The 23,676-nt window shown below is 46.3% G+C and overlaps 2 protein-coding genes across 11 annotated transcripts in view; one reads left to right on the top strand and one right to left on the bottom strand.

Moving 5' to 3' along the window:
- The window catches only part of HEATR1 (HEAT repeat containing 1), a 63,749-nt gene extending 42,506 nt beyond the window's left edge, over positions 1–21,243 (top strand). For 2 of the 4 annotated variants that reach the window (XM_057531617.1, XM_057531616.1), the window contains exons 38-45: positions 856–1,014; positions 1,177–1,311; positions 1,437–1,541; positions 1,628–1,796; positions 2,650–2,804; positions 3,349–3,507; positions 5,493–5,601; positions 6,566–6,870. In XM_057531617.1, coding sequence (XP_057387600.1) covers positions 856–1,014; positions 1,177–1,311; positions 1,437–1,541; positions 1,628–1,796; positions 2,650–2,804; positions 3,349–3,507; positions 5,493–5,601; positions 6,566–6,654 — 1,080 coding nt within the window. In that variant the 3' untranslated portion in view covers positions 6,655–6,870. Of the gene's footprint in view, positions 1–855; positions 1,015–1,176; positions 1,312–1,436; positions 1,542–1,627; positions 1,872–2,227; positions 2,630–2,649; positions 2,805–3,348; positions 3,508–5,492; positions 5,602–6,565; positions 6,871–20,731 lie in introns of those variants that run through there. The other 2 variants (XM_057531618.1, XR_009005745.1) reach the window with 2 other exon arrangements.
- Positions 8,430–23,676, bottom strand: part of LGALS8 (galectin 8) — a 30,110-nt gene continuing 14,863 nt past the window's right edge. For 2 of the 7 annotated variants that reach the window (XM_057531620.1, XM_007170780.2), the window contains exons 3-11: positions 17,796–17,884; positions 16,666–16,876; positions 15,622–15,741; positions 14,971–15,027; positions 14,211–14,237; positions 13,967–14,089; positions 13,389–13,477; positions 12,485–12,650; positions 8,430–9,718 (exon numbers count right to left, since the gene is read on the bottom strand). In XM_057531620.1, coding sequence (XP_057387603.1) covers positions 9,569–9,718; positions 12,485–12,650; positions 13,389–13,477; positions 13,967–14,089; positions 14,211–14,237; positions 14,971–15,027; positions 15,622–15,741; positions 16,666–16,876; positions 17,796–17,884 — 1,032 coding nt within the window. In that variant the 3' untranslated portion in view covers positions 8,430–9,568. Of the gene's footprint in view, positions 9,719–12,484; positions 12,651–13,388; positions 13,478–13,966; positions 14,090–14,210; positions 14,238–14,970; positions 15,028–15,621; positions 15,742–16,665; positions 16,877–17,795; positions 17,885–18,247; positions 18,286–18,471; positions 18,515–23,676 lie in introns of those variants that run through there. The other 5 variants (XM_057531619.1, XM_007170777.2, XM_007170781.2 and 2 more) reach the window with 5 other exon arrangements.

Here is a 23,676-nt window from a genome sequence, read left to right as displayed (position 1 = left end):
TTGTTTTTAGTGAATGTGTCCCTTTGTCACTGCCATCATCCCTCCTGTTCAGTCTTGACGTTGGTATGGGTGTCACTTTGTCATGAGGCTCTTCTCTTTTTTGACTTTGCAGGATGCATTTTATTGCTTTTCCTCCCATGAGCTCCTTGGCCTTGGTCTGGTAGAGCTTCTTGTAGAAACAGGCATGCCCACTTAGTTCCTCACGTGAAGGTTTCTTAACCCTAAGGCGTCTGTCAGAGTGGAATGCCTGTGTTGCAGTCCAGACAGCGGGCTAGTGGCGTTTCCAACGGAATGCAAATGCCTGAGAGTGGCCTCCCGCCCCACCCCATGCTGTTGCATTGATCACTGGCCATTTATGAGGTTAGGAGCCTTAAGTGCCGTGACGCAGATGACGTAACCGATTCACATACTCTCCAGCCAGGCCTTGAAGGCAGACTTCTTATAGAAAGGGACCTCTGAACCTGAGGAGCTTTCTAGATTCTTTAGCAAAGGAGAACGTGACTCTCTCTCCTCATGGTCCCCGGATTCCTGTTCTCTAAGATCGTCGTTCTGAGTGCTCTGTGTCCTGCCTTCCGCCATCTGCCTGCATTCCTGACTCCCTCTTGGAAAGAGGCATTGGTCCATTTCTATCTATTTAATACTACAAATAAATATTTATTTTTATTTCTTGTATTTTAACATTCGGGGTTGGCATTGACAGGAATGCTGTGTTGATGGTAAGTGCGCTGAGCTTTCCCAGGCACCAGCGTTTGGACGGGCTTTTCCGTCCTTACCAGGACTTCCTGTAGGTGTGCAGACAGGTGCTCCCGGCGAGGACCCACGGTGGCCTTGATCGTTGTTGTTATATTCCTACAGGTGATTCACTTGGAGAAAATCACTAGTGAAATCGGTCCTGCCTCCCAGGCTAATGTCCATCTCACGTCCCTTAAAAAGACCCTGGCTACCACGCTGTCACCCCGAGTCTTACTGCCAGCCATCAACAAGACATACAAGCAGATTGAGAAGAACTGGAAGGTTAGACCGTACTGGGTATTAGACTTTGGAGGAGGGAGATGTGGTACTGAAATGTTTAGATTTTCACTTAAAGAAGAATATGGTGGTTTAGTTCCATCATAAATGCATTAATGAACTAGAGGAATATTAACAATTGGCGTGTCTTCTTGACTGTGTTTTCAGAATCTCATGGGCCCATTTATGAGCATCTTGCGCGAGCACATTGGGGTGATGAGGAAGGAGGAGGTCGCCTCCCACCAGCCCCAGCTCACCACGTTCTTCCTGGAGGCCCTGGACTTCCGCGCCCAGCACTCTGAGGTAGGCGTGTTTCTCCCCCCACCCCCCCATCCTAAACGTCTCACGTAACTCAGACCTGTTGTACTTGCCAAAGTTAGGGCTAGATGTCACTACTCTGGCTAATAAATCAGCTCTACTGGTTTCAGAATGATCTGGAGGAAATTGGAAAAACGGAAAATTACATCATTGACTGTCTCATGGCCATGGTTGTAAAACTTTCTGAGGTCACATTCAGACCCCTGTTCTTCAAGGTGAGCTCTTTTCCTCTACTTCTCCTTTTACTCACGTATCAGTTACAAGATCTGAAGAAGAAACTAATGCTACTTTGTCTTTTTAGCTGTTTGATTGGGCTAAAACAGAGGACGCCCCAAAGGACAGACTGTTGACATTTTACAACTTGGCAGACTGCATTGCTGAAAAACTGAAAGGGCTTTTTACCCTGTTTGCTGGCCACTTAGTGAAGCCTTTCGCTGACACCTTGAACCAGGTGAACATCTCCAAAACGGGTAGGTAGCGGACTCCAGGTCAGTTGGCACACTTGCTCTGTGAACCTTACGTGAGATACAGTAAGTATAAGGAAGGTGAATTCTTTTTTTTTTTTTTTTTAAAGGATTTTCTTATTTATTTATTTATTTATTTATTTTTTGGCTGTGTTGGGTCCTCGGTTCGTGCGAGGGCCCTCTCCAGCCGCGGCAAGCGGGGGCCACTCTTCATCGCGGTGCGGGGACCGCCCCTCATCGCGGCGCGCGGGCCTCTCTCCATCGCGGCCCCTCCCGTCGCGGGGCACAGGCTCCAGACGCGCAGGCTCAGCAATTGTGGCTCACGGGCCCAGCCGCTCCGCGGCACGTGGGATCCCCCCAGACCAGGGCTCGAACCCGTGTCCCCTGCATTAGCAGGCAGATTCTCAACCACTGCGCCACCAGGGAAGCCCAGGAAGGTGAATTCTTTATAGTCAGTTGTCAGACACTGAAGTGTTTTAGCATGTTATTAATTAACTGACTCACTTGCGAGGAAGAATAAATGGGCAGTCCTGTGTTATTGGAAGTAACTCTAAAACATTAAGATTGGTTTATTCTTTAATGCTAATAAGCAGTCCAATTGCCAAACTAAGCAATCTTAATAACCAAGAATCTTAACTCTGAAAGAACAAATCACCGCCCCCCCCGCCCCGCCACGAGAGACCGTTCATTTAATTTGTGCTCTGCCTTCGTCCTGACTGTGATTTCTGGATCATCTTAGAAATAACTTTCTGGTTATAGTTCTGTTAATAGCGATTTGAAGTTAAACATTGGAGATTAAGTTGTGAAATTCAGCTTTTTTGTTGTTTTTGTTTCCATTTTTTCTCTCCCCTATCTACAGATGAAGCGTTTTTTGACTCTGAAAATGACCCTGAAAAGTGCTGCTTGCTACTGCAGTTTATTCTGAACTGTTTATATAAAATCTTCCTCTTTGACACCCAGCATTTTCTGAGTAAAGAGAGAGCAGAAGCCTTGATGATGCCCCTGGTGGACCAGGTAACCAGTGGAATCATCTTCTGTTAAAAGATAAGGAAGCCATCAGTGTTACATGCCTGCAGGGTTTATATCGACCAGAACCACAGTTTGCTGGTGTTTTTTTCCTTTTCATGAAGTTTTTATTTCAAAATTGATTTCTCATTTTTCATGGATGTATTAATAACATCTTTGTAGTGGCATTTACCGAGTTTTACTTTAAATTTTTTCAGATAAGAGGTATGATGTAAGGTGTATTAGTTAAGTTTTTAATTCTTAAAAACTGGGTTCATTGAGAATGTGTCAGGATCTGGCTGCCCTCCTCTCAGAGGTTCTGCAGGGGGAAAGGGATGTTGCTAAGGGCGGTGATTCCATTTGAGTTCTTGGAAGGTAGTTAAATTTGCGCTCTCTCTCTCTCGAGCAAACAGTACCTGGTTTTTGAGAATAAACAGCACCTTGGGTTTTGAGCCTGCTGATATCAGGAAGGGTAGTAAAGTACTATATACATTGAGTATTTTCTCAAACAGCAGTGAGACCCGTTGCTCAGTCCTTGTCTCACTGTGAACAGCTGGAAAACAGGCTTGGAGGAGAAGAGAAGTTCCAGGAACGGGTGACGCAGCACCTGGTCCCGTGCCTTGCACAGTTCTCGGTGGCCATGGCAGACGACTCGCTTTGGAAACCACTCAACTACCAGATCCTGCTGAAGATGAGGGACCCCTCACCCAAGGTTAGGAGCCGCAGTGCCAGCGGGGACGCTGTGCACTCTCCCCGGGGCCTCACCGGTCTGCACTGCTGCGTGCCTTCTAGCACCAGGGTCCAGCTGTGTCGGGCCGAAGGTTGAGCTGAGAAACCTGGTTTTCACTTACAGGCCATTTATAAATAATGGCAGTCCTCCCCCAGCCCCATGGTGTGCTAGACACGAGCACTAAAATACTTTACACTTTTAAATATTGAAAAGGCTTGAATTCCTCATGTTTCTTATGCACCATTTAAATGTCAGTGTGCTCCCAGAGACAGCATGCTTTGTCTACAGAACATTCCTTTGAGTTAGAGCAGACTATTATCCCTGTTGTGTATCGATCTCAGGCTTAGGACTTGGTGGAGTAAGGCACGGTAAGGGCTAGCGGTTGATGCCCATTAACGTGGGGTGGTGGGTGAGCGGAAGTTTGGAAGTTTTCAAACTGTTCTAGCAATGAATCGCCATTCCTCAAGCTAATTATCACACTAGAACCTCAGTGGATAAAACAGACTGAAGCAGAATTTTGTTAATAAATTTATTAGTTGAAATTCACAGCATTTCTTTATTAGGAAGTATGAAAACAATGAGGCTGTTTTGAAGAACCCCCAAATTTTATTTTCTATTTTTTTTTCAGATTAATGTTTTTATTACTTTAATTTTTCTAGTTCAGTTTCCTTTTTACACATGAAAGGATCGAAGTGCCCAAGGTTTTCTTTTTCTAGGTTGGCTTGAAAGATCCTGGAAGTAAAATGTAATTAACAAAATATATTTTTCTTCTTCTTATGCTAATTCTTCTTCACAGATGTATGGATGGGAACCCCCAAATTTTAAATTGTAGGATCTTACAAAGTTGCAGCATTGAATTTGTTGTTTTGTAATACGTTGTTTTGATTGTACAATATCAAGAAAATCCTGATTGAACACAGGCAGTAACAAACGTTTTTTCAACAACTCACTTTGCTCTATCCATATATTCTTTTTTTTTTTTTTTTTTTTTATTTTATTTTATTTATTTTTGGCTGTGTGGGGTCTTCGTTTCTGTGCGAGGGCTTTCTCCAGCTGCGGCAAGCGGGGGCCACTCTTCATCGCGGTGCGCGGGCCTCTCACTGTCTTGGCCTCTCTTGTTGCGGAGCACAGGCTCCAGACGCGCAGGCTCAGCAATTGTGGCTCACGGGCCCAGTCGCTCCGTGGCACGTGGATCTTCCCAGACCAGGGCTCGAACTCGCATGCCCTGAATTGACAGGCAGACGCTCAACCACTGCGCCACCAGGGAAGCCCTATCCATATATTCTTTACCAGAATAACCCAAAACCAGAAAGAAGACTAACATAGCTTTTGTTTCAAAGTGAATCACTAACAAAACAAACAACTGGTTGCATTCCTTGTCATAGACAAGTCATGTGAGCAACACTCCCATCTTTACGTTCCAAAACTAGGACATTTATGACACAATGAGTGTGTTTTTTAGTCAGGCTGGGGTGAGGGTGCGGCCAGAGCCGGCGCCTGGCCCCTCACACAACCACACGGTGACCCCGCTCAGGGCCCTGAGGGCGGGAGTCCTGCCTGCAGCGGCCGGGGATGCGGTCCTGCCGGGTCAGCATCACCAGCGGCGAGGCCAGCCGGCGGCTCCAGTGCAGTCACATCTGATGACATACTTGAATTTGCAGGTGGCATTTTTACTGGTTTGTTTTAAGAAAAATGTTATAAAAAGACATTCACATGAAAGGCTTGTAGTACTAGAACACAGATTGAAAAGCACTGATTTATAAGGTTGCCCATATTATAGGCGGATCCCGAATTGTTCAACAAACTGGTGTTCCAAGATGAAAGTTGGCCAGAAAGTGAAATAAACTCACGCGAGGTAACAGTTTAAAATTCGGAGCTCATCTCAAGTTAGATCATAAAGTAATACAAGAATACTAGTTTTGTTTTGTTTTTTTTAATTATTCTTCACCTTTTTTTATCCCTTTCAGGTTCGATTTGCTGCTCTGATTACGGTGCTGGCACTGGCTGAAAAACTAAGAGAGAATTATATTGTCTTGTTACCAGAATCCATTCCTTTCTTAGCTGAATTGATGGAAGGTAATTCCCAAACTATTAAGAAATAATTAGAGTGAACTTCTGTGGGAACGTGCCCAGTGAGAATGCACATTCGGATAGCCTGTGCTGAGCTCGTGTCTCCAGCGCTCTGCGCAGAGGCTGAGCGCCTGGTTTGAGTGGGGTGCAGGGGCCGCCTCGCTGTCGTTTGAGATTTGTTTGTAGCCTCATCGCGCTATCTTTACTTTTGTGTTTTTTGCTGACAGTGCAGTCTATGATAGTGTTTTTCTTTAACCTCATGCATGTCTACGATTGAATATTTTGGTCCACAGATACAGGGTTATTATACCAAAACATCCAGTGCCACTAAGGCTGCAGTGGGGTGGCTGCGTGTTAACGACCAGCACTCACTCCGTGCTCTATGTGGATGATGCCGTTATCCCCCTTTTATAAAGGAGAAAACTAGAGGCTTTAATAAGAGATTAAGTAATCTAGCTGATAAAAATGTGTGACAGGTGGAACTGGGGCTTAAGTCCAGGTTTGGGCAGTTCTGGACGAACGGCAGGACGAGCAGTGTGTCACCACGCAGCCCAAGAAATAACAGCGCAGCTTATTAGCGGGGTGATGGAGGCGAGCGGACAGATGCCTTCACGTTAGCGATTCACTGCTGATCCAAAACCAGGTGCCTGCACCTTTGTTTCCTCCCTCCTGGAGAGGGGCTGTGTGAACTACTAAAAAGAGTGGCTTCGCTAGGCATCTGGAATTCTCATCTGTGCACCACTCTTTTGGGGTCTGTCTTATTCTGCTTCCCAAGTCCTAGACCGAAAGAAGGGAAGGAAGGAGGAAGGAGGAAGGCAGAGGAGGGGTTCCCAGGACGGCTTCCGCCTCCATGTAGTACTGCGCTTCATTCCTCTCTTCTGGCCGACGGCCAGCGGATGCGAGACGTGAAGAACCAGGCTCTGAGAACTGAGGCAGGAAGACGGACTCATTTTCATTGTGTTTTTTTTAGATGAGTGTGAAGAGGTGGAGCGCCAGTGCCAGAAGACTGTCCAGCAGCTGGAAACCGTCCTGGGAGAGCCGCTCCAGAGCTACTTCTAACACCCGGGCTTCTGGTATTTCATGCTCTGTTCAGAGGTCAGACTTATTTTTCGTATTTTTATTTTGGGTGTTTAGGACCATATTACTTTTGGTGCCGTAACACCTACTTGGACTTCTTTACAAAATTCCCACCTGGTTTGTGCTACCACATAACCCTCTCCTCCCAGTTGTACAGAATATACAAAAAGAGTAAACGATACATGGTATTTTTATACAGACTGCTGTTTGTTTAATTAAGACCATCGATTATGGTCTTTTCTGAGTGATGTTATTACCATTACATACATGATTAATTTTAGCACCCAAAGCTAACCCCCATTTAGACGGTAAAGCCTTGACTTTCCTGGTAAAGGACTATCTATCTTTTGTACGTGGTATCCGTGTCAGAGATTTCACTCAAAGCAGCTCTTTACTTCAAGAAAATGAGAGTTAGTTAGTTATTCAGCACCCGGCAAGAATGCTTTGAACTGTAAAGCCATTTGGACTTGTACTTTTCATTTTGGATAGATGACACGTCAGTCTTAATCTTTGCACGTGCTCGTGGAGGGGAGTCGTTCTGGAATACATTTTCTACTCTCGACTATGCTCGTCTCTCCTTTATCCTTCAGTCTGTTGGGGGGCAGGGGTGGAGGCAGTAGGCTGTTTATAAGACAGCCACACCTGACTGCTCCCGCAGATAACGAGGGCCCGGAGACACGAGGTGGTAAGAAGGAGCCCCTTCAGGGTTAGAAATGCTCACATTTCTGTTGGTGGTTAACCAAGGATTACTTTTATGAGGAGTAAAGTAAACAACAGATTTTTTTTCAAAGCTTTGAAGTTCTCTAATCTCTGTACTATGTCGTGGTGAAGCTGCAAAGTGAGGGTGCAAAGAAAAGTAAACAAATCTGCCTTTATTTTGTTTAAGGCATTTTATTTATTTATGCCTTTTTAAAATTTAAGGCATCTAAGCACTGTTCCATAGATGTTCAAATCAAGTCTGAAAGCCCTTGATCTAATTTAATACAGAAACTTAGTGTGGAATCGTGACAAGCAAAAGGCTGATTTGCAGTTTGGAGACAGCTTGCTAGGAATGCACATTTCTCTTTATGAAACATCTCAACATGATTCATTAATAAATGCTAATAGCGTCTTTTCAAAAACAATCTTAAGATTTTGTACTTATTCTATCAAAGAAATGGTCTGACTTCTTAGTGTCATCCACATAAAACGGAAATGAACTACGTTTAAGACTTACAGGAAGCAAGGCAAGTGGGCTTTTCTTTTTTCCTAAGTGGTCCACAGTTTCCACCATCTGCCAGGCCCTCTGATGTTCTTTTCTGGAGGGGGAAAAAACCTTGGGGGATTCTAGACCCTTCTTGCCTTCTATAGCTTTCCCAACATCCTCTCCTCCACCAGTGTTTTTTGTTTGTTTGTTTGTTTGAGCTTGGCAAGACTGAGCATAATAAATTAATATGAAAAGGTGGAAAAGAATTAGGTGCTAGAAGTTTCTACACTGAGTACTTTTTAAAAGTAAGACTGGTAATAGTATTCTTTCCACTACAGGGATACAAATAATACCTAACCAAAAGCTGTTATGAAAATATTCCCAAATCCTGGCAGAATTCAGCCCAGCGATTTAATATAAAATGATATGACTGATCTAGCTTTTTACCTCCCCACTCCCAAGGCTTTGAAATTCCCTGTGACAAGATCTGACCTGTAAGAATTCTACAAAGAACTTCTGCCAACTCGCTTCAAAGAATAAAACAGAAAAAATTACAGAAATGCAACAACAGTTTAACTTGTTAGTACAGGTTTGATTTTAATCACTGAAGGGAGAACAGCGTTTTGATCTCAGTCACTAACGATGATGGGGTCGTCTTAGAGGAGGAGAGGCCGTGCTGGTCTGCGTGCGGACAAGGAACAGACACACACCGCCTCTCTCTACTCCACTGGTCTCTGCTGGTCTATTTTACTTTCTGATAGGGCCTGTTCTGTAATCAACCATTAAGTCTAATGTTGGCATTGCTTTGTTACCCGCAAACATTTTACAAATTGAATCCATCTCTCGTCTACCTTAAACTTTCTATAGAGTATATGCAGAGGAGACCTCTGACTCACCCTAAATTCCAATATTCTAAAATAATACTGGTACAGAAGATCAGTGGCCTGGAGATTGACATCAAGTTTATTTCAGCACCATTTGGTTTTGTTCATTTTGCTTTGTTTTTTGCCTCTATCTTGTGCTGTGTTCAGATCTCATAATGATATTTGGTAATGCTTACAGCTAGAAGAGCTAGATATTATGCTAAAGAAAATCGCCAGATGTAGGTCAACATCAATCCTCTCAATTACGGGATACGATCAAACACTGGGTATGAAGGGCAGCACTGGAGGAAGAGTGGTGTCGCCTATAGATTAGTGTCCTTAGGTGATCTAATAGAATAATTCTTTCTTTTCAGTGCCTGGTGGGTTTATATAGTGCATGGAGGAGAAACAACGGCACAGTGGCAAAGCACGGAAGGCTCTGAGGTGAACAGAACAGGGAACGTACGTGCCCCACTGTGTCCTCCCAGCTCCCAGCACAGTGCTGGCAGGAGACGAGCGCTCCGTGCAGGGTGGCTACTGTGTCACAGCAGGCTCTTAGTAAACACTTGCTGAATGTGAAGCAGGTTTGAAAAAGAGGCGGCCAGGGTGCAGGAGAGCGAGCAGAAAGGCCTGTTAGAATAATGGCTATAAGCTGCTGTTGCCTCAAATGTCCTCATTTTTTGCTTGACAAAGCCTCACTGCGTGACATGGACTGAGGACACCCAGTAGGACTTCAGCTCACTTTAACAATATATATAAACCATATCATGAGAGTAAGATGCATTTTAACAAGGCCAGTGTTACACAGAAGTCATCTGTATTTCAGTTTTTGTAGCACACCTGTCAGCTACCAGCTCCTTACTTCCAGTAAGTGGATATCGCCATCGATTTCCAGCGTGTCGATATCACTCAGGTCTTTAAATCTGTGTCTGTACTCCAGGCTGTGTACACCATTTACCGCAACCTTGAATTCTCTAACATCACAATAAATTATCATCTGGAAGGAAAGTATACACAACATTAGTGGTGCCCCTGGGCTAAAGAGTTTGTTTCCCGCACACGAACGGCGTGTCAAAAAGTAAACCATTTGGTTTCCTCTCCCAGCCTGCCGCCACCGACTCCCTGCTGCAGTTTCCAGGATCCGACTAACGTGTATCTGTAGTGGCACTTCCTGCCTTGTCCCACTCCAGGAAGTGACTCTCACGTGCCTGGACCCTCACACTGTCCCCAGGGCCTGCTGGCTTCCTGTCCTCGGCACGCACCCTCTCCTGCCCCGTGCTCCTGGGTAAGCAGCAAGCCGCCCTCCTCGCCGACACTTGGGAAGGAGAAAATGGCTGACCGTGACGCTCGTTCACAGAAGAGCTGATTCCCAGTCACAGGCTGGGAGCCAAGGGGCTTGGATCCTCACTTCGCGGCCTCAGACTCGAGGGTCTTGGGCAACTCAGACAATGTGAAATCTCAGAAGTTTAGGGCGCTTGCTAGGGAGTGCACGGCTGCTTGGTGACCCTGCTTCCCACCCAGCTCAGCACATCCTGCCTGTTTCTCCAAAGCTCTTCAAAGCTCAGTGTTCTATGAACCTATGAGTTTTGGCAGAGATACAGTTAAGAGTCCTCACTGGTGTTAGCCCTTCAGAGTTAACTGCTATCCTTTTAAGTCGCTCGTACACCTAAACCTCTTACTTCTGCTACCACATTCCCCGTGCCAGTCTGGCCACTGACTACCATTTGTTTCCCACCCACACTGCACGGGCCAGTTGGGTGAACCCACACCGTGCTCTCCCCGGAGGCCAGACTGAGGCACAAAATCTGGATCTGCAAAGCAGCCAACTGAGTGTCTTTTTTCTTTTGCTAGGACTAGTGGAAATGGCTGCTGGGGGAGATTAGGAAGAGGGGGAAGTTCCATGGATAACAGCAATAACTGACACAGATGAAGGCGGCAGGGCTATACAGAGAACTGGGGAAAATAGCCGTAACTGGGGATTATATGCCCACAACGATGGTGGAAATCCCAGTTTCAACCAGGTGGAAGGGACCTCGGTGATGGACATTTAACAAAATCTCAAGAGAACACGAAACACACAGCCTTATGCTCAGAAGGAAACACAAACTGGCATTAGACGGAGGCAGCGGGAGAAGAGTTCTCTAGACTAAGTCAGAGCAAGTGCAGCGCCAGCACGTTCTGTTACAAATGGAAGAGAAATGGCAGGCAGCCTAGTGGACACACTGTTGCAAAACAAAGAGAAAAGAAAAGTACATACATGCAAACATGGAACACCAAGATCCCTCAACCACCTGAACAGCTCCTAAGAACATGAATTTGATAAAGAGCTCACAGATGAAGTTATAAAACCGAAAGATATTTTTTAAATGATTACAGCTGGAACTAATAGGTGAACCTGAAATGCCACGGAACAGAAGATACTGTTTAAAAGCAAAACAATGGCTTTAATGGAAAGATGTGAGAATCTCAATGAAAGCCTATTAAAAAGGCAGGAGTTTAAAGCTATTGGAAAAAAGCTATCACTACAAAAAAACTGACAACAATGACCCAACATGAGGACAGCTACTCTTCTTCCTGAAGTAGAAAACTAACAAAAGGAAAAAATTATTTAAAAGAATGTATTATTGTCCTCTTTTATTTTAATACAGTAGTCCCAAACTTGGGGCTCAAATAGGTCAAAAACCAGGTCACGAGTTTCCAGCCACCAACCACAAGGATCAGCTTCCTGCTGGAGCGGCCGCCTCTGCCTCCAGTGAACCCACGCCACCCTTCACAGCCTGACGGCTGCCTAGTCAGCAAGCCCTGTGCCACCCTTCCCACCTCCAGCGACTTGCCCGTACCATCCCCGGAATCCAAAAAACCCAGGTTACCTTCCCCCCCACCTCCTTCTCAATTCCAAACGACTACCCACCACTCCCAGGGAACCCGTGATGAGCTCACTCCTGTCTGTCACTCCCCACACCAGGGCGCTGCATTAGACGGGAACGTACGAATAAACATTAGCGCCAAATCACCACCTTCCGGTCAGCCTGATGTCCACGCTTTTAACAACTCTGAGGAGTCTTGTGAGCTCCGACGGTCCAGAGCATGTGACAGTTTAAAATGCTGGAGAAGCATGACCGGAATCAGTGACCCTAAATGACCACGTGAGCAGTGAGTCATGGAAGCTGGTGAGGGCAGCCAGCCAACCACGCAGCACCCACGTGGCGAGACTACCCGGAAGCACATCTGGGGAGAGGCTGTGTTAGAATGTTCGCATCTTTGGGGGCTCAGGACTACATGCCTTCAAGTCCCGATGGTCTAAATGTGTCTTTCTTTGAATACACACAAACAGGACCGCCTGGAAGAGAGTACTGCCACCTAAGCTGTGTGTCACCGGGACGACGGATAGTGCCGCCAGTCCCGTGGCTCCTGCGTCCTCACGTTCCCTTAGGGTTAAACGCACTACTCCCGCCCTGAGACAAGGTCCCTGTTAAAATTCCTATTAACTAATATGGGGCTACACAGAAATTGTCATCATGAAAACAAATGTCAGATAATTCCAATGCAAATAACGTGGCACTCGACTGGCTTGGCCGTTTATGCTGATTACCTGCGTTATAAAAGACGGCATTCAAAATACAATCTCCAAATAAACAAAAACCACACACAATCTCCACATATTAAGTTGGACTCAATTTAAATGGACCATTTATCTTACATCTTACCCCTGCCCACAGGATTCTTTTTCCTGTCCCATTTTCAAAAAAGATAATTATCTCACCTCAAAGTACATCCCAGGACTAAAAGGGAAACAGGTAATATTTCTCTCTTCTTCTCCCCAGGACTGCTGAAGAAAAGAATTTCTTACAAATGCTTTAACATTCAGGCGTGGGTTCAGGTGGAGAGCAATATCCTTGGATTTTCCTGATAGTAGATCAACAGCAAAGCTTTTGAGAGAATTTAAAACAACTAATTAGCCAAGTAGAAGAGAGGAGTCCAGTTTCTGCAATTTTAACAATCAGAATTAAACTCTGATTACACAAAACATGTACACACAAGGACCCAGGAATGCCGATGAAGGTGAAATTTAAAATTCCGAGTCAGCATACCGTGGGTATAAGTATGTTATTTGCAAAATAAAAATATGAAGAACTTTAAAATCCACGTTTAAGGCTACGGGAAGAAATTAAAGGATGAGAGCAAGTGACCCAAAGGATCACGTCTGCTGCAATAGGGTCCTTCCAAGCAGGAAGTCTTTCAGCATTTACAAGTGCACTGTTCTTCTTCAAAGTGTACTACTTGCTAGAAAATAGCTCTCATTTCAAGCTTTCAGAACTCTGAACACCTCTGGAAAAGGTTCTAAAAGCAGGAATCTTATAAGACCCATGGCAAGAGGAATGAGCCCTAATAAAAGTGATCTGCTCTCGCAGAGCTGCCCTGCAGTTCTACAAGGGTGGGCCTCGTGGACAAAAATGCCACCCTCCTGCCTGGCCACAAAGAGCCTAGGTGCCGCCAACTACTAGTTGTCAGCAGTCCAACTTCCTCTGGCTTTCAGAGTTTCACTTTTCAAATGAAGCTTATGACATTAGCCCGACTTACACCTCACAAGATTGTTGACAGGGTTACAGCTGTAAGAGACACACGCAGCAGCAGCTGCATTATTACAGCCACTTACTGATACTGACCCTTTGGCGTTTGTATTTACTTCTCCTTTTATGACGACAGTCCGTCCAGGGCCCATTGAGGAGTTCAACCTCGCCACAAACGGCAGAGTCTGCAAAGAAACCCCAGTTAGCAGCAAGAAGTCTGCAAAGAGGGATCTTGAGGGAAAACTGCCGAAAGACACTGGGAAATGTTTAAAGGCCGTGAAACCCATGAAGGGACAGACCAAGTCTGCCTTGGTCCCAGGTGGGTCCCTGGCTCACAGCAAACACTCCATGTTTCAGACAGTGAAATGAATGGATGTGGGGAGGGACCTGACATCCTCTGCCTGAGTGAAATGCCCTCTGAGAAAGTCACCTCGGCTGGCCTGAAGCGTGCGCTGCCTTCAGCCTGGAGGGGAAGCGGCTGAGGTAGGGGGAGTTACAGAAACACACACTAATGGCTCAGGGACCTGATGTCCAGTTGACTGACAGCCGTCCAGGACACCAATGCAAACGCAGAGTGGCTGCTTTGGGCTTGTACTGAGGGTAGAGGTTACACATACCAGCTAACTAACACTTAACTTGTTAGACAGAATTAAGAAAATTTTGGCTCTTCAAACCTTTGACAAACAGTCGGTAGGTAGTATTTTGGCGCAAGTCAAAGTGTGATTGGCCGGCGAACCTTTGCTCTTGGTGTAGACAGTTCTGGGGACGATTTTAGAAATGTCTCCTCTATTACTAGGCTGTAGGGAAACAGTTCTGCAATAAGGTATGGAATGAATGAAGCTGTCTTCCAAGGCTTCAACTATTCATTTCCTGGGCAATCTTATAAAAGGTTCCACATGTTATAGCAAAAATACTTACAAACTGTGACACGCCAGACTTCTGTACCTATTGGAAGAGAAAGAAAGAATACAGACGTCTGACGGGGAAGAAATACATTTTATAACATGAGCAGTTGGGTCTTACTGGCTGTACCACCCAGAGCTGGGCCGGCAGTGCCTGCTCCACTCCGGGGGGACATGCAGGTGGCCAGTGCTTTCTGACCGAGTGCTTTGGAGCTGCAGAGTGCCACTCAGGCTGGGAACAGACTGACTGTCCTGTTCATCTGAACCCTATAACCTCCACCACAAGCTGAGCATTTCCCAAACGCCACATGTGGGCTTCAAACACATTTTCCTTGTTCTTCCCAGGGTGCTCCCCAAATGCTGAGATTCTAGTCTGTCTAGGAACGTGCTGAGATCAGTAAGGCCTCACTTTCAAAACATCTGAACCGCAGTTGTTTCCACAGGGGGAGAAGATACACGTGGAAGTTCATTTGCCGATGCACTGGCTTTGCTCACTATTTATAAACACCTCCTGACAGCCCTATTCAGCAGTTCAGAGAGTTCTCTGTACAGAAGATTGGTGGGTAGTGGTCAGATCCACTGAGAGTCTAAACAGCAAAACTTACAGCACCTGGCACCTTTCAAATGATTACTTCCAGCCTATTAATTACTAAAAACATAAGTTTTCACATTAAAAACATAGTTTTTTTAAACCTCAGCCTGCCTGCCACCTAATTTACATGGCAACTAAAAAAACATTTTTAAACTGGTGGTTCATTAAGAGATTTAATATTTACATTTTCTTCACTTATCTCTGTCCATTCCAGAGTAGATGCTTGGCTACTTCTTAAATCCTGAAGAAAAGTTCAGATTAATATTTAACATCCATCAGAATTCTAAATATAACCTGCTTGACATACCAAAAAAAATTATAAATGGTATTAAACATGAAAATATGATAGAAAATTATGATCCAAAAATGCATGAACATTAGCTTCCTTCTCCCCTCTCTCAAGCTGGCAAATGTTAAAATCAGAACTAATGTCAAGAAGAATGTGAGCAAATGAATACAGATCTTGAGACTACTTTGTTTTACTCTCTTTGGAGGGCAGGTTAGCAATTTCAATCCTAACTTAAAATGCAGGTACCCTTTGACGTCCCGCTTCTAGAAACGATCCTAGCGAACTGCTCCACTGTGCTCCTGCGTCAAGGAAACAGCCCCTCTCCAGCTGTAAAGGCTGTTTGTTGTGTTGTTACTGTTTTGGGTTTTTGTTGGGACCATGCTAGGTTTGAGATCCTACAGACAAGCCCTGGGCAATGACTAGCATCCTACTAGTCTGAAAGATTTACTTCCAAGAAATTAACACATTAGCGAGGGACATATTTACACGGTTTTCAAGAAAACATCACCAAAGACCCCCCACCGCCCCCTGTGGAAGGGCACTGACCGAGCTGAAGCTGAAACCCACGGAGTGAATGATCACTTTGCCATAAATGCCCAGGGTGTCGATCTTCTCTAGGCTGATCCTGTGGGCGTAGATCAGGGTATGTTTTCCATTGACAGCCACCTGGACAAACACAGAAGACAGGCCCCCCCACCCCGAATAAAACAGTTAATAAATGCATTTTAGCGGGTACCAGTGCACGGGGCTCCTCCCTCTCCCGCCAGATGTCAGTACTTGTAGGAGTGTCGGGAAGAGACGCCGAACACAGTACAGTCTCTGATCTCAGGGAGCTGAAAATCCCATTGGCAGGCAAAAGAAACACAGGAAAACACCAAAGCTCAACAGCACGGACAAGCATTAAAAAGAACGATACAGACCCAAGTACTCCAACGGCCAGAGGAGGGATGAGGGGAGAGAGGAGGTTAGGGGAGAAGCGCTGGTGGGAGCGGGCTCTGAGGGTCGGAGGGGTCTGCACCTCGGGTGGGAGTCTCCACCTGAGCCGTCAAGTCCCCCGCAGGCTCGCGGGCCAGGGGGTGGAGGCGCCCCCCGGACCACACACACCCGAGGGAGCACTGACGACACGCAGCGGGGTTGCTGCGAGCTCCTCTGGGTCTAGAATCTCAAGATCCTACAGGACTAGGCCGCGGCAGGACGCAACTTTACAAACCCCGACTCCTCGCCAGGATCCCATCTGTCTGTCAGTTCAGACTCCCCCACCCTGCGGGTCCTGCTGCCCAGGGTTTACTTTCCCATCCTGAGTGTAAGGCTGTGCCAGGTCAGACGGAAGCTCAGCCCCGCGAGGAGCAACGATCTAACAGAAAGCCGGCTGCGCTGGCCTCGCCCTCCGCCGGCACGGCGACCCCGGCAGGGACGCTGGCTGTGCCCGCCTCACAGCAAGGTCCCCGCCGGGCCCTCCTCTGGAGGAACACGATAAAGGTAAACTCTCCTTCTGGATTTAGGACACGCAAGGGTGAGTTCACTCGTGAAAAGCTTCCCTCGTGCTTATTCTCACAAATGAAGATCTAACCCCTGTTCTCCAAAACCTGCCTGGAATTTGTCTTTCAGCACCATGATCACGATCTCAAAAGATTTTTCCTTCTTGAAAGGCATGTCATAGGTGATCTCTTCCCAGCCCCACTTCTCATTTTTCAGAGTGTTGCAAACAATGCAGTTGGCCCTTCTGAACCGTGGGTTGAAATGAAAGGCCACGTCTGCTCGAGGTTTCACGCTGCTGCCACACTGTAAGTCCACCTGGAACCTGAGGAGGGGAAGAAACACAGGCCGCGTGAGGACTCAGGAAGGAAGGCAGCCTCGCAGGCCTGGCAGCGCAGAAACCCAGGCCGAGTGACAGCTGACGGATCCTTTGTTCACTCGCATGCTTTTGGGGGCGGTCCACCACAAGCACCCACATTGCGCAGTCTCCCCGCAGGTGGGTTCGCCCACGTGCCCCAAGCTCTGCCGATGCGGTAGAAGTGAAGCGTGCAAGGAAAACTCCTGGAAACGGTCCCAAAAGTCAGTTGGCATCTGCCTTCTGTCCACCCCCCACCCCTTCCCCCCAAATCGCACATGGTCCCACGCAGCTACCCAAACACAACGTGAGGACCAGAGTCCTAGCTTCCAGGAACCATGAGAAAGAGGACCTCACCCTGCGATGGCAGGGTGAGAGCGTGAAGAGGCCCACTCCAACAGCTTGCTGGCGCGCGGCCTTCAGCCCTCTGGACTGTCCCCTTTAGATGTCACGTTCACATCTTATTTAAACCACTGTTGTTCAGGCATCCACCACATAGAGCCGAGCCCAACTCTAGCTGATACAGCCTCGTCCAGACTTTACCCAAAGCAAGCGTTAGATAAAACCACCCAGAACAGGTCTTAAGAGATGGTGTGGGAATGTTACACTGTAACTAGACTGTGTCCCTGTCATCTGACCACAATTCCCTTCATTAACCGTATCTCTAAAAATTCTTTATACTAAAATCTGACTTATAGCAACAAAAAATCCAAATAACCTGTATTTCAGTTTTTCATTCCAATTTCCTCAGCACCTTGGCCAGGGCTGCTATAAAAGCAAAATCAGGCCTCCGAGTATCCAAAATGGTCTCTCCCTCATGATTTTTTGTTGTCCCACAATCACAACGAGTTTATTCTTGTTCTTTTCTCATCTAACAGAATGACTTTACCTGTCTGAGTCACTAGGAACATGCCCACGTAGTACAATCAAAGTTCCAGGCTCCAACTGCTCAGAAATGGTCCCAACATAGGGGATTATCTAGGAAAAAAATAATTTTAACAAATGTTCATTTACAGAATCAAAAGACTACATTCTTAAAGGCTGCACATAAATATCACTCGGCCATAAAAAGGAACAAAACTGTGCCATTTGCAGAGACGTGGCTGGACCTAGAGACGGTCGCACAGAGCGAAGTGAGTCAGAAAGAGAACAACAAATACTGTATAGTATCGCTGATATGTGGACTCTAGAGAAACGATACGGATGAACTCATTTGCAAAGCAGAAATAGAGACACAGACATATGGATACCAGGGGGAAAGCAGGGGTGGGATGAATTGGGACAAGGGGATTGACACATATACACTACTATGTATAAAATAGATAACTAATGAGAACCTACTGTATAGCACGGAATTCTACTCAGTGCTCTGTGGTGACCTAAATGGGAAGAAAATCCAAAAAAGAGGGGATATATGTGTATGTATAACTGATTCACTTTGCTGTACAGCAGAAACTAACACAACATTGTAAAGCAACTATACTCCAATAAAAATGAATTAAAAAAATAAAAAAAGGCTGCACACAAGTCTGCTCAGACCCTAGCATTTTCCAGGTCCTCCTCACCATTCAAACAGCTACACCGGAACAACATGGCTAGGAGACTCGCAACACCCGCACACCACTCCGAGTTCTTTAGGAAAAGACATATTATTCACAGTACTTTTTAAGTGGCTGGGGGTTCTGTGAAATGCCACGCCCCACCCCTCGGTCTTTCCTAAAGTTCCACTGATCCCAACAGCAGGATCCAGAAGAGGCCAGGCCCTAGGCCGGTGCTGACAGAGAAAATGACAAGCACTCACTGCCTGCAGAGGGCGCTCCAAATTCAGCCACTCTGCCGCAACTGGTATTGCGTGCCTCGCCTTCCCCACTGGGCTTCCAGGCTGCACCCCACAGGGCACTGCCAGGAACCAGAGAACTGCATGGTCTGAAGGATGCGCTGTGGGCGCCTCTGGATCTCTCAAGACACAGCATCTCCATACCCCGCCTGGTCCAGGGTGCAGGCCTGGGCCCCGACTGGTGGTCCCACACAGGATTCGGGTGTCCCCCTCCCCGCTTCTCACCTGGAGGCCAGCCTCTCTGTCTGGGGCCTGACATGATCAGATCTTGTCACTCCCCTCCCCCAGGTGCTCCGCCATCCTCCCGGGCCACTGGCTACGTGGGTGCATCTCCTGCACCACAACCACCTCCCTCTTCCCCCTGGGAGCCTCTGACCGCACCCAGCAGGCCAGACACCAGCATGCCTTACACCAAGCTCACCCGGGTTACATCTATGCTAAAATTGATCCAACGTAGCTCTGACTGTCAGGAAGAAAGAAATAAAACAAGAGAGGTCGTATAAAAGTAGTTGTAAATCAGTGGCTCATCGGCTGAAAATCTCAGCTCAAGCAAAATCTCCTCTGTGGAGCCTTTCTCAGACTCCCTGGGCCAACTGAGTTAGCCGCCCTCTGAAGGTCATCATGGCACTCTGTACTCTGTTCATTTGCAAACATATGCCTACACTGTGAGCTGCATGGGGCAGGACTGGGTCGTCACCTTTACACCCCCAGGACAGAGGTCAAGAGATGATCAATCACTTGGTGAATGAATGAGCTCTCACCAGCCCGGAAACTGGGGCTCTGGCAGGCCTCACATGTAGGCCTCACATGTGCAGAGGAGCGGCAACTAAGTGGCTGCTGAATGGAGTGTTGCTGCCTTAAGCAATACGACAAGAAATCACCAAATCCAGTTGTCATCTGGTGTCACGGCAACTGCTGAGGGCAGCATGGGGGGGATGAACAGAGCTTATCAGACCAGAAAACGAAAAACATAACATGTATAGAGCACGGCTACAGCTGCACATCAGAGTGGACGGTTTTTGTGTATAGAGAATGTGGAAGCAATTGCTCCTCTTGGCCACAGCCCAAGAATAAATACCTGCATGTTCCATTCTGTAAATCTCTTAATAAAATGAGAACAGTTTTTGTAACTTCAGATTTTTTTCTATGTTCAACTTGTATTTATGCAGATTATTTAATAACACAAAAATGTCAGTGATATAATTATCGGTGAGAAAGTGGCCTACAAAACTCCATACAGTATGGTCTTAACCAAGTTAATAATAAACATTAAAAGGGAAAAAGAAAACACTGTAAAGAAATAAGCCAAAAATGTTACACTTTTCTTGAGGGATGACATTTTAATTTTCTTCTTCATATAGTTGTATATTTTCCAGATTTATATAATAAGTACTTATAATGTTTATAACCACAGATTTTTTTATTATATATTTAATTTTAGGGTGAGAGGTTTTTTTTTTAATTGAAGTGTAGTTGATTTACAATGCTGTGCCCATCTCTGCTGTACAGCAAAGTGGAAAGAGCTTTTTGAGACCAACCATCTACTCCCATCACTGCTAACAGATTGTTACAACTGTTAATGAGTTCCAGTCTAAGAAACAACTGCGCTGCAAGTGTGGGCCAATTGCTGTTTCAGTTGTCCATATTAACGCTGTCTACTTAGGAAAGTACCCTAACTTCTATCAACAATACTCAACTTTTTTGGACCATGTGAAGGAAACAAATGCCCGACAGCCCACTCACTTACTCACAAACATTGCTCCTAAGGAAAGGGAGAAGGGTGGTTTTCTAGGCAACTCCAAGCTTTGAGGCTTTGATGTTTCAAAAATAATTGATGTAAAACAATAAAATACAGATATGAACACACTAGAGACAATACCATAAGCTTAAGCCCTAGTTAGGTTTGGTGTTACCTGCCCAAACATCCTAGCTGATTCATATTGCTTTGCCTTTTTTTTGTCATTCATTAAACGTCTGCTCTACACCAGGGTCATGTTACGGTAGCCTGCAGCTGGAAAGAAATATGAGTCCCGTCCATCCGGGAGGAGCTGATACAGTTGGGAAGAAGTCAGATACCTATGGAAAGATGATTAGAGTGGCAATATGATACTGTTTAGCGGTTCAAATTGGAATCTCCTTCCACAGCTGGAAAATCCTCTACCTTATACACATGAGACCTCATCTGAACTGTGGCGAGAGCATACGATGAAAATCTGTCCATCGGTACCCCCAGCTCAGACTCTGAGTTAGAACTCGTGACAAGCAGCAGCCAGAATCATGCAGTATTCGCTCTGGCCAGGGGGCAGCATCTACATCTAGGGTCAGAGGCAGCAGTGGCACCGGTGGTGTCGCCAGTGCAAGAAGTACCACATTTGTTCAGTGGTGGTGACAGACGTCTCTTAGTGAGAACAGCCCTGCAGCCTGATTTTGGCTGTTGTCTGTGATGCTGTAGTTGACAAGCCTGGTTCTTCAGTCCTGCCTGCTGATAGATATCACTTAATAAATTCCTTTTCTGCTTAAATTAGGGGTTGGCTTCCGTGTTTACAACCACAAACTCTGACCAATTCAACATCCACAAAAATGGGGCAGTAAGTAAGTGTTGAATAAATGCTTCAGAAAAATGTATAAAGAATTCTAACTGAGGTGGCCAAAGTTTATGAAGGAGGTATGATTTGAGCTGGGAAGAATATGGTTAGGCAGAGAGGAGAAGGAAGCCAGTTCAGGTACAAATGTCCGCTTACAAAAGCAGAGAGGCAGGAAAAGACAAAACGTATCTGGGAGCCAGTAAATAGTAAGGGAACAATTAAAGACAGACAGAGTTAGGGTCAGATTTTGGAAGGACATAAGGAAAGTGGGGTTTGGGAACAACAATCCAGTGGGGGTAAAATTCACTGGAGGGCAGGGGATTATCTGTGAGACTGACTCCTTCCAGTAAGCCTGGCACAAGGAGATAAGGACATAATCCAGGCTGATGGTGGCAGACACTGAGGGGGAAGGGGAGGCAGGAGATAAACACGAGCTATTTCAAAGGAAACTGTCTATCTGGGGCCACCACCTACAATGGTAACACTGGGGAAGAAAGATTTCAGAGGGAACATGCTGAGTTTAGCTTGGAATACTTTTAGTGTAAAGGGTCGGCAGGACATCTAAGAGGGAACATACTGAAAGAAGTGGAACACTCAGGACCAACATTAAGTGAATGGCCACGACTCAGAAGTCAGAGTAGAGATGATTACTAAGTAAAATGAGAGCTATTAGATAAACAGAGAGAGGAAAAGTCAGGAGCAAAGCCTCAAAGGCTGTCAGATTAGGGGGTGTGCATAAAGAGTTAACACAGAAGACCTGGCTGCTATCTTTGAAAGGCCTCCGTCCAAGGCTGGCCCGTGGCTGCTGTCTAGGAACTTGGATTTGGAGAGAGCACCCACCACCCTAGGTGAGAAGGGTGGGTTACCCACCTAAACTGTTTGTGCAAACACTATGGTTTATGCTAAAAACCTGCTTTCCTGTTTAGAGTCTGGAGTTTGGGTACGTGCTAGGCAGACGCTATCTACGCACCAAGCCCTCAATAAAAACCCTGGGCAGTGAGTCCCTAATGAGCTTCCCTGGTAAAGAACATTTCACATGTGCTGTCACAACTAGTTGCTGGGAGATTTAAGTCCATCATGTGTGACTCCACTGGCAGAATACCCTTGAAATCCTGCACTGGTTCCCCCTGGACTTCGCCCCATGTGCCTTTTCCCTTTGTGATTTTGCTTTACATCCTTTCACTGGGATATATCACAGCCATGGGTATGACTCTATGCTGGTGAATCATCAAAACTGAGGGTGTGTGGGAGACCTCGATGCAGGGGGTGAGGAGAGAAAGAAGAGAGAAGGATCCATCAGAGAGGGCAGGCATATCAAGGAAGTCGATTTCAAAAACGGGAGGACTGTCAATGTCTTTAACATGGAAAAATAAGGAAGATGCCCCCCGCTGCCCCCAAAATGATACTAAAATGGATATCATACCCTCTGATCCAGTGATTCCACTTCTACAGATTTATCCTGTAAAATACTAGCACATGAGCAGAAAGATGCATCTACAAGGATGTACAGCACAGCACTGGATACAATCATAAAAGGAAATAGCTCTTTAACAGGGGACTGGTTAAATAAGTTACAGTACATCCATACAGTGGACAAATTATGCAGCCATTAAAAATAAGTGAGTAGAAGAATTAAGGACTCCAGGAGGAAACAAGACGGCGGAGTAGAAGGACGTGCTCTCACTCCCTCTTGCGAGAACACCAGAATCACAACTACCTGCTGGACAATCATCGACAGGAAGACACTGGAACTCCCCAAAAAAGATACCCCACATCCAAAGACAAAGGAGAAGCCACAATGAGATGGTAGGAGGGGCACAATCACAGTAAAATCAAATCCCATAACTGGTGGGTGGGTGACTCACAGACTGGAGAACACTTGTAGCACAGAAGTCCACCCACTGGAGTGAAGGTTCTGAGCCCCGTATCAGGCTTCCCAACCTGGGGGTCCGGCAACGGGAGGAGGAATTCCTAGAGAATCAGACTTCAAAGCCTAGTGGGAATTGATTGCAGGACTGTGACAGGACTGGGGGAAACAGAGACCCCACTCTTGGAGGGCACACACAAAGTAATGTGTGCATCGGGACCCAGGGGAAGGAGCAGTGACCCCAGGGGAGACTGAACCAGACCTACCTGCTAGTGTTGGAGGGTCTCCTGCAGAGGCAGGCGGTGGCTGTGTCTCACCGTGAGGACAAGGACACTGGCAGCAGAAGTTCTGGGAAGTACTCCTTGGCGTGAGCCCTCCCAGAGTCTGTCATTAGCCCCACCAAAGAGCCCAGGTAGGCTCCAGTGTTGGGTTGCCTCAGGCCAAACAACCAACAGGGAGGGAACCCAGCCCCACCCATCAA

The sequence above is a fragment of the Balaenoptera acutorostrata genome, chromosome 16 (assembly GCF_949987535.1).
Source record: "Balaenoptera acutorostrata chromosome 16, mBalAcu1.1, whole genome shotgun sequence".
Taxonomy (NCBI): Eukaryota; Metazoa; Chordata; class Mammalia; order Artiodactyla; family Balaenopteridae; genus Balaenoptera; species Balaenoptera acutorostrata.
The sequence above is the reverse complement of the archived record's forward strand: the minus strand, read 5'-3'. Positions and strand labels throughout refer to the sequence as shown.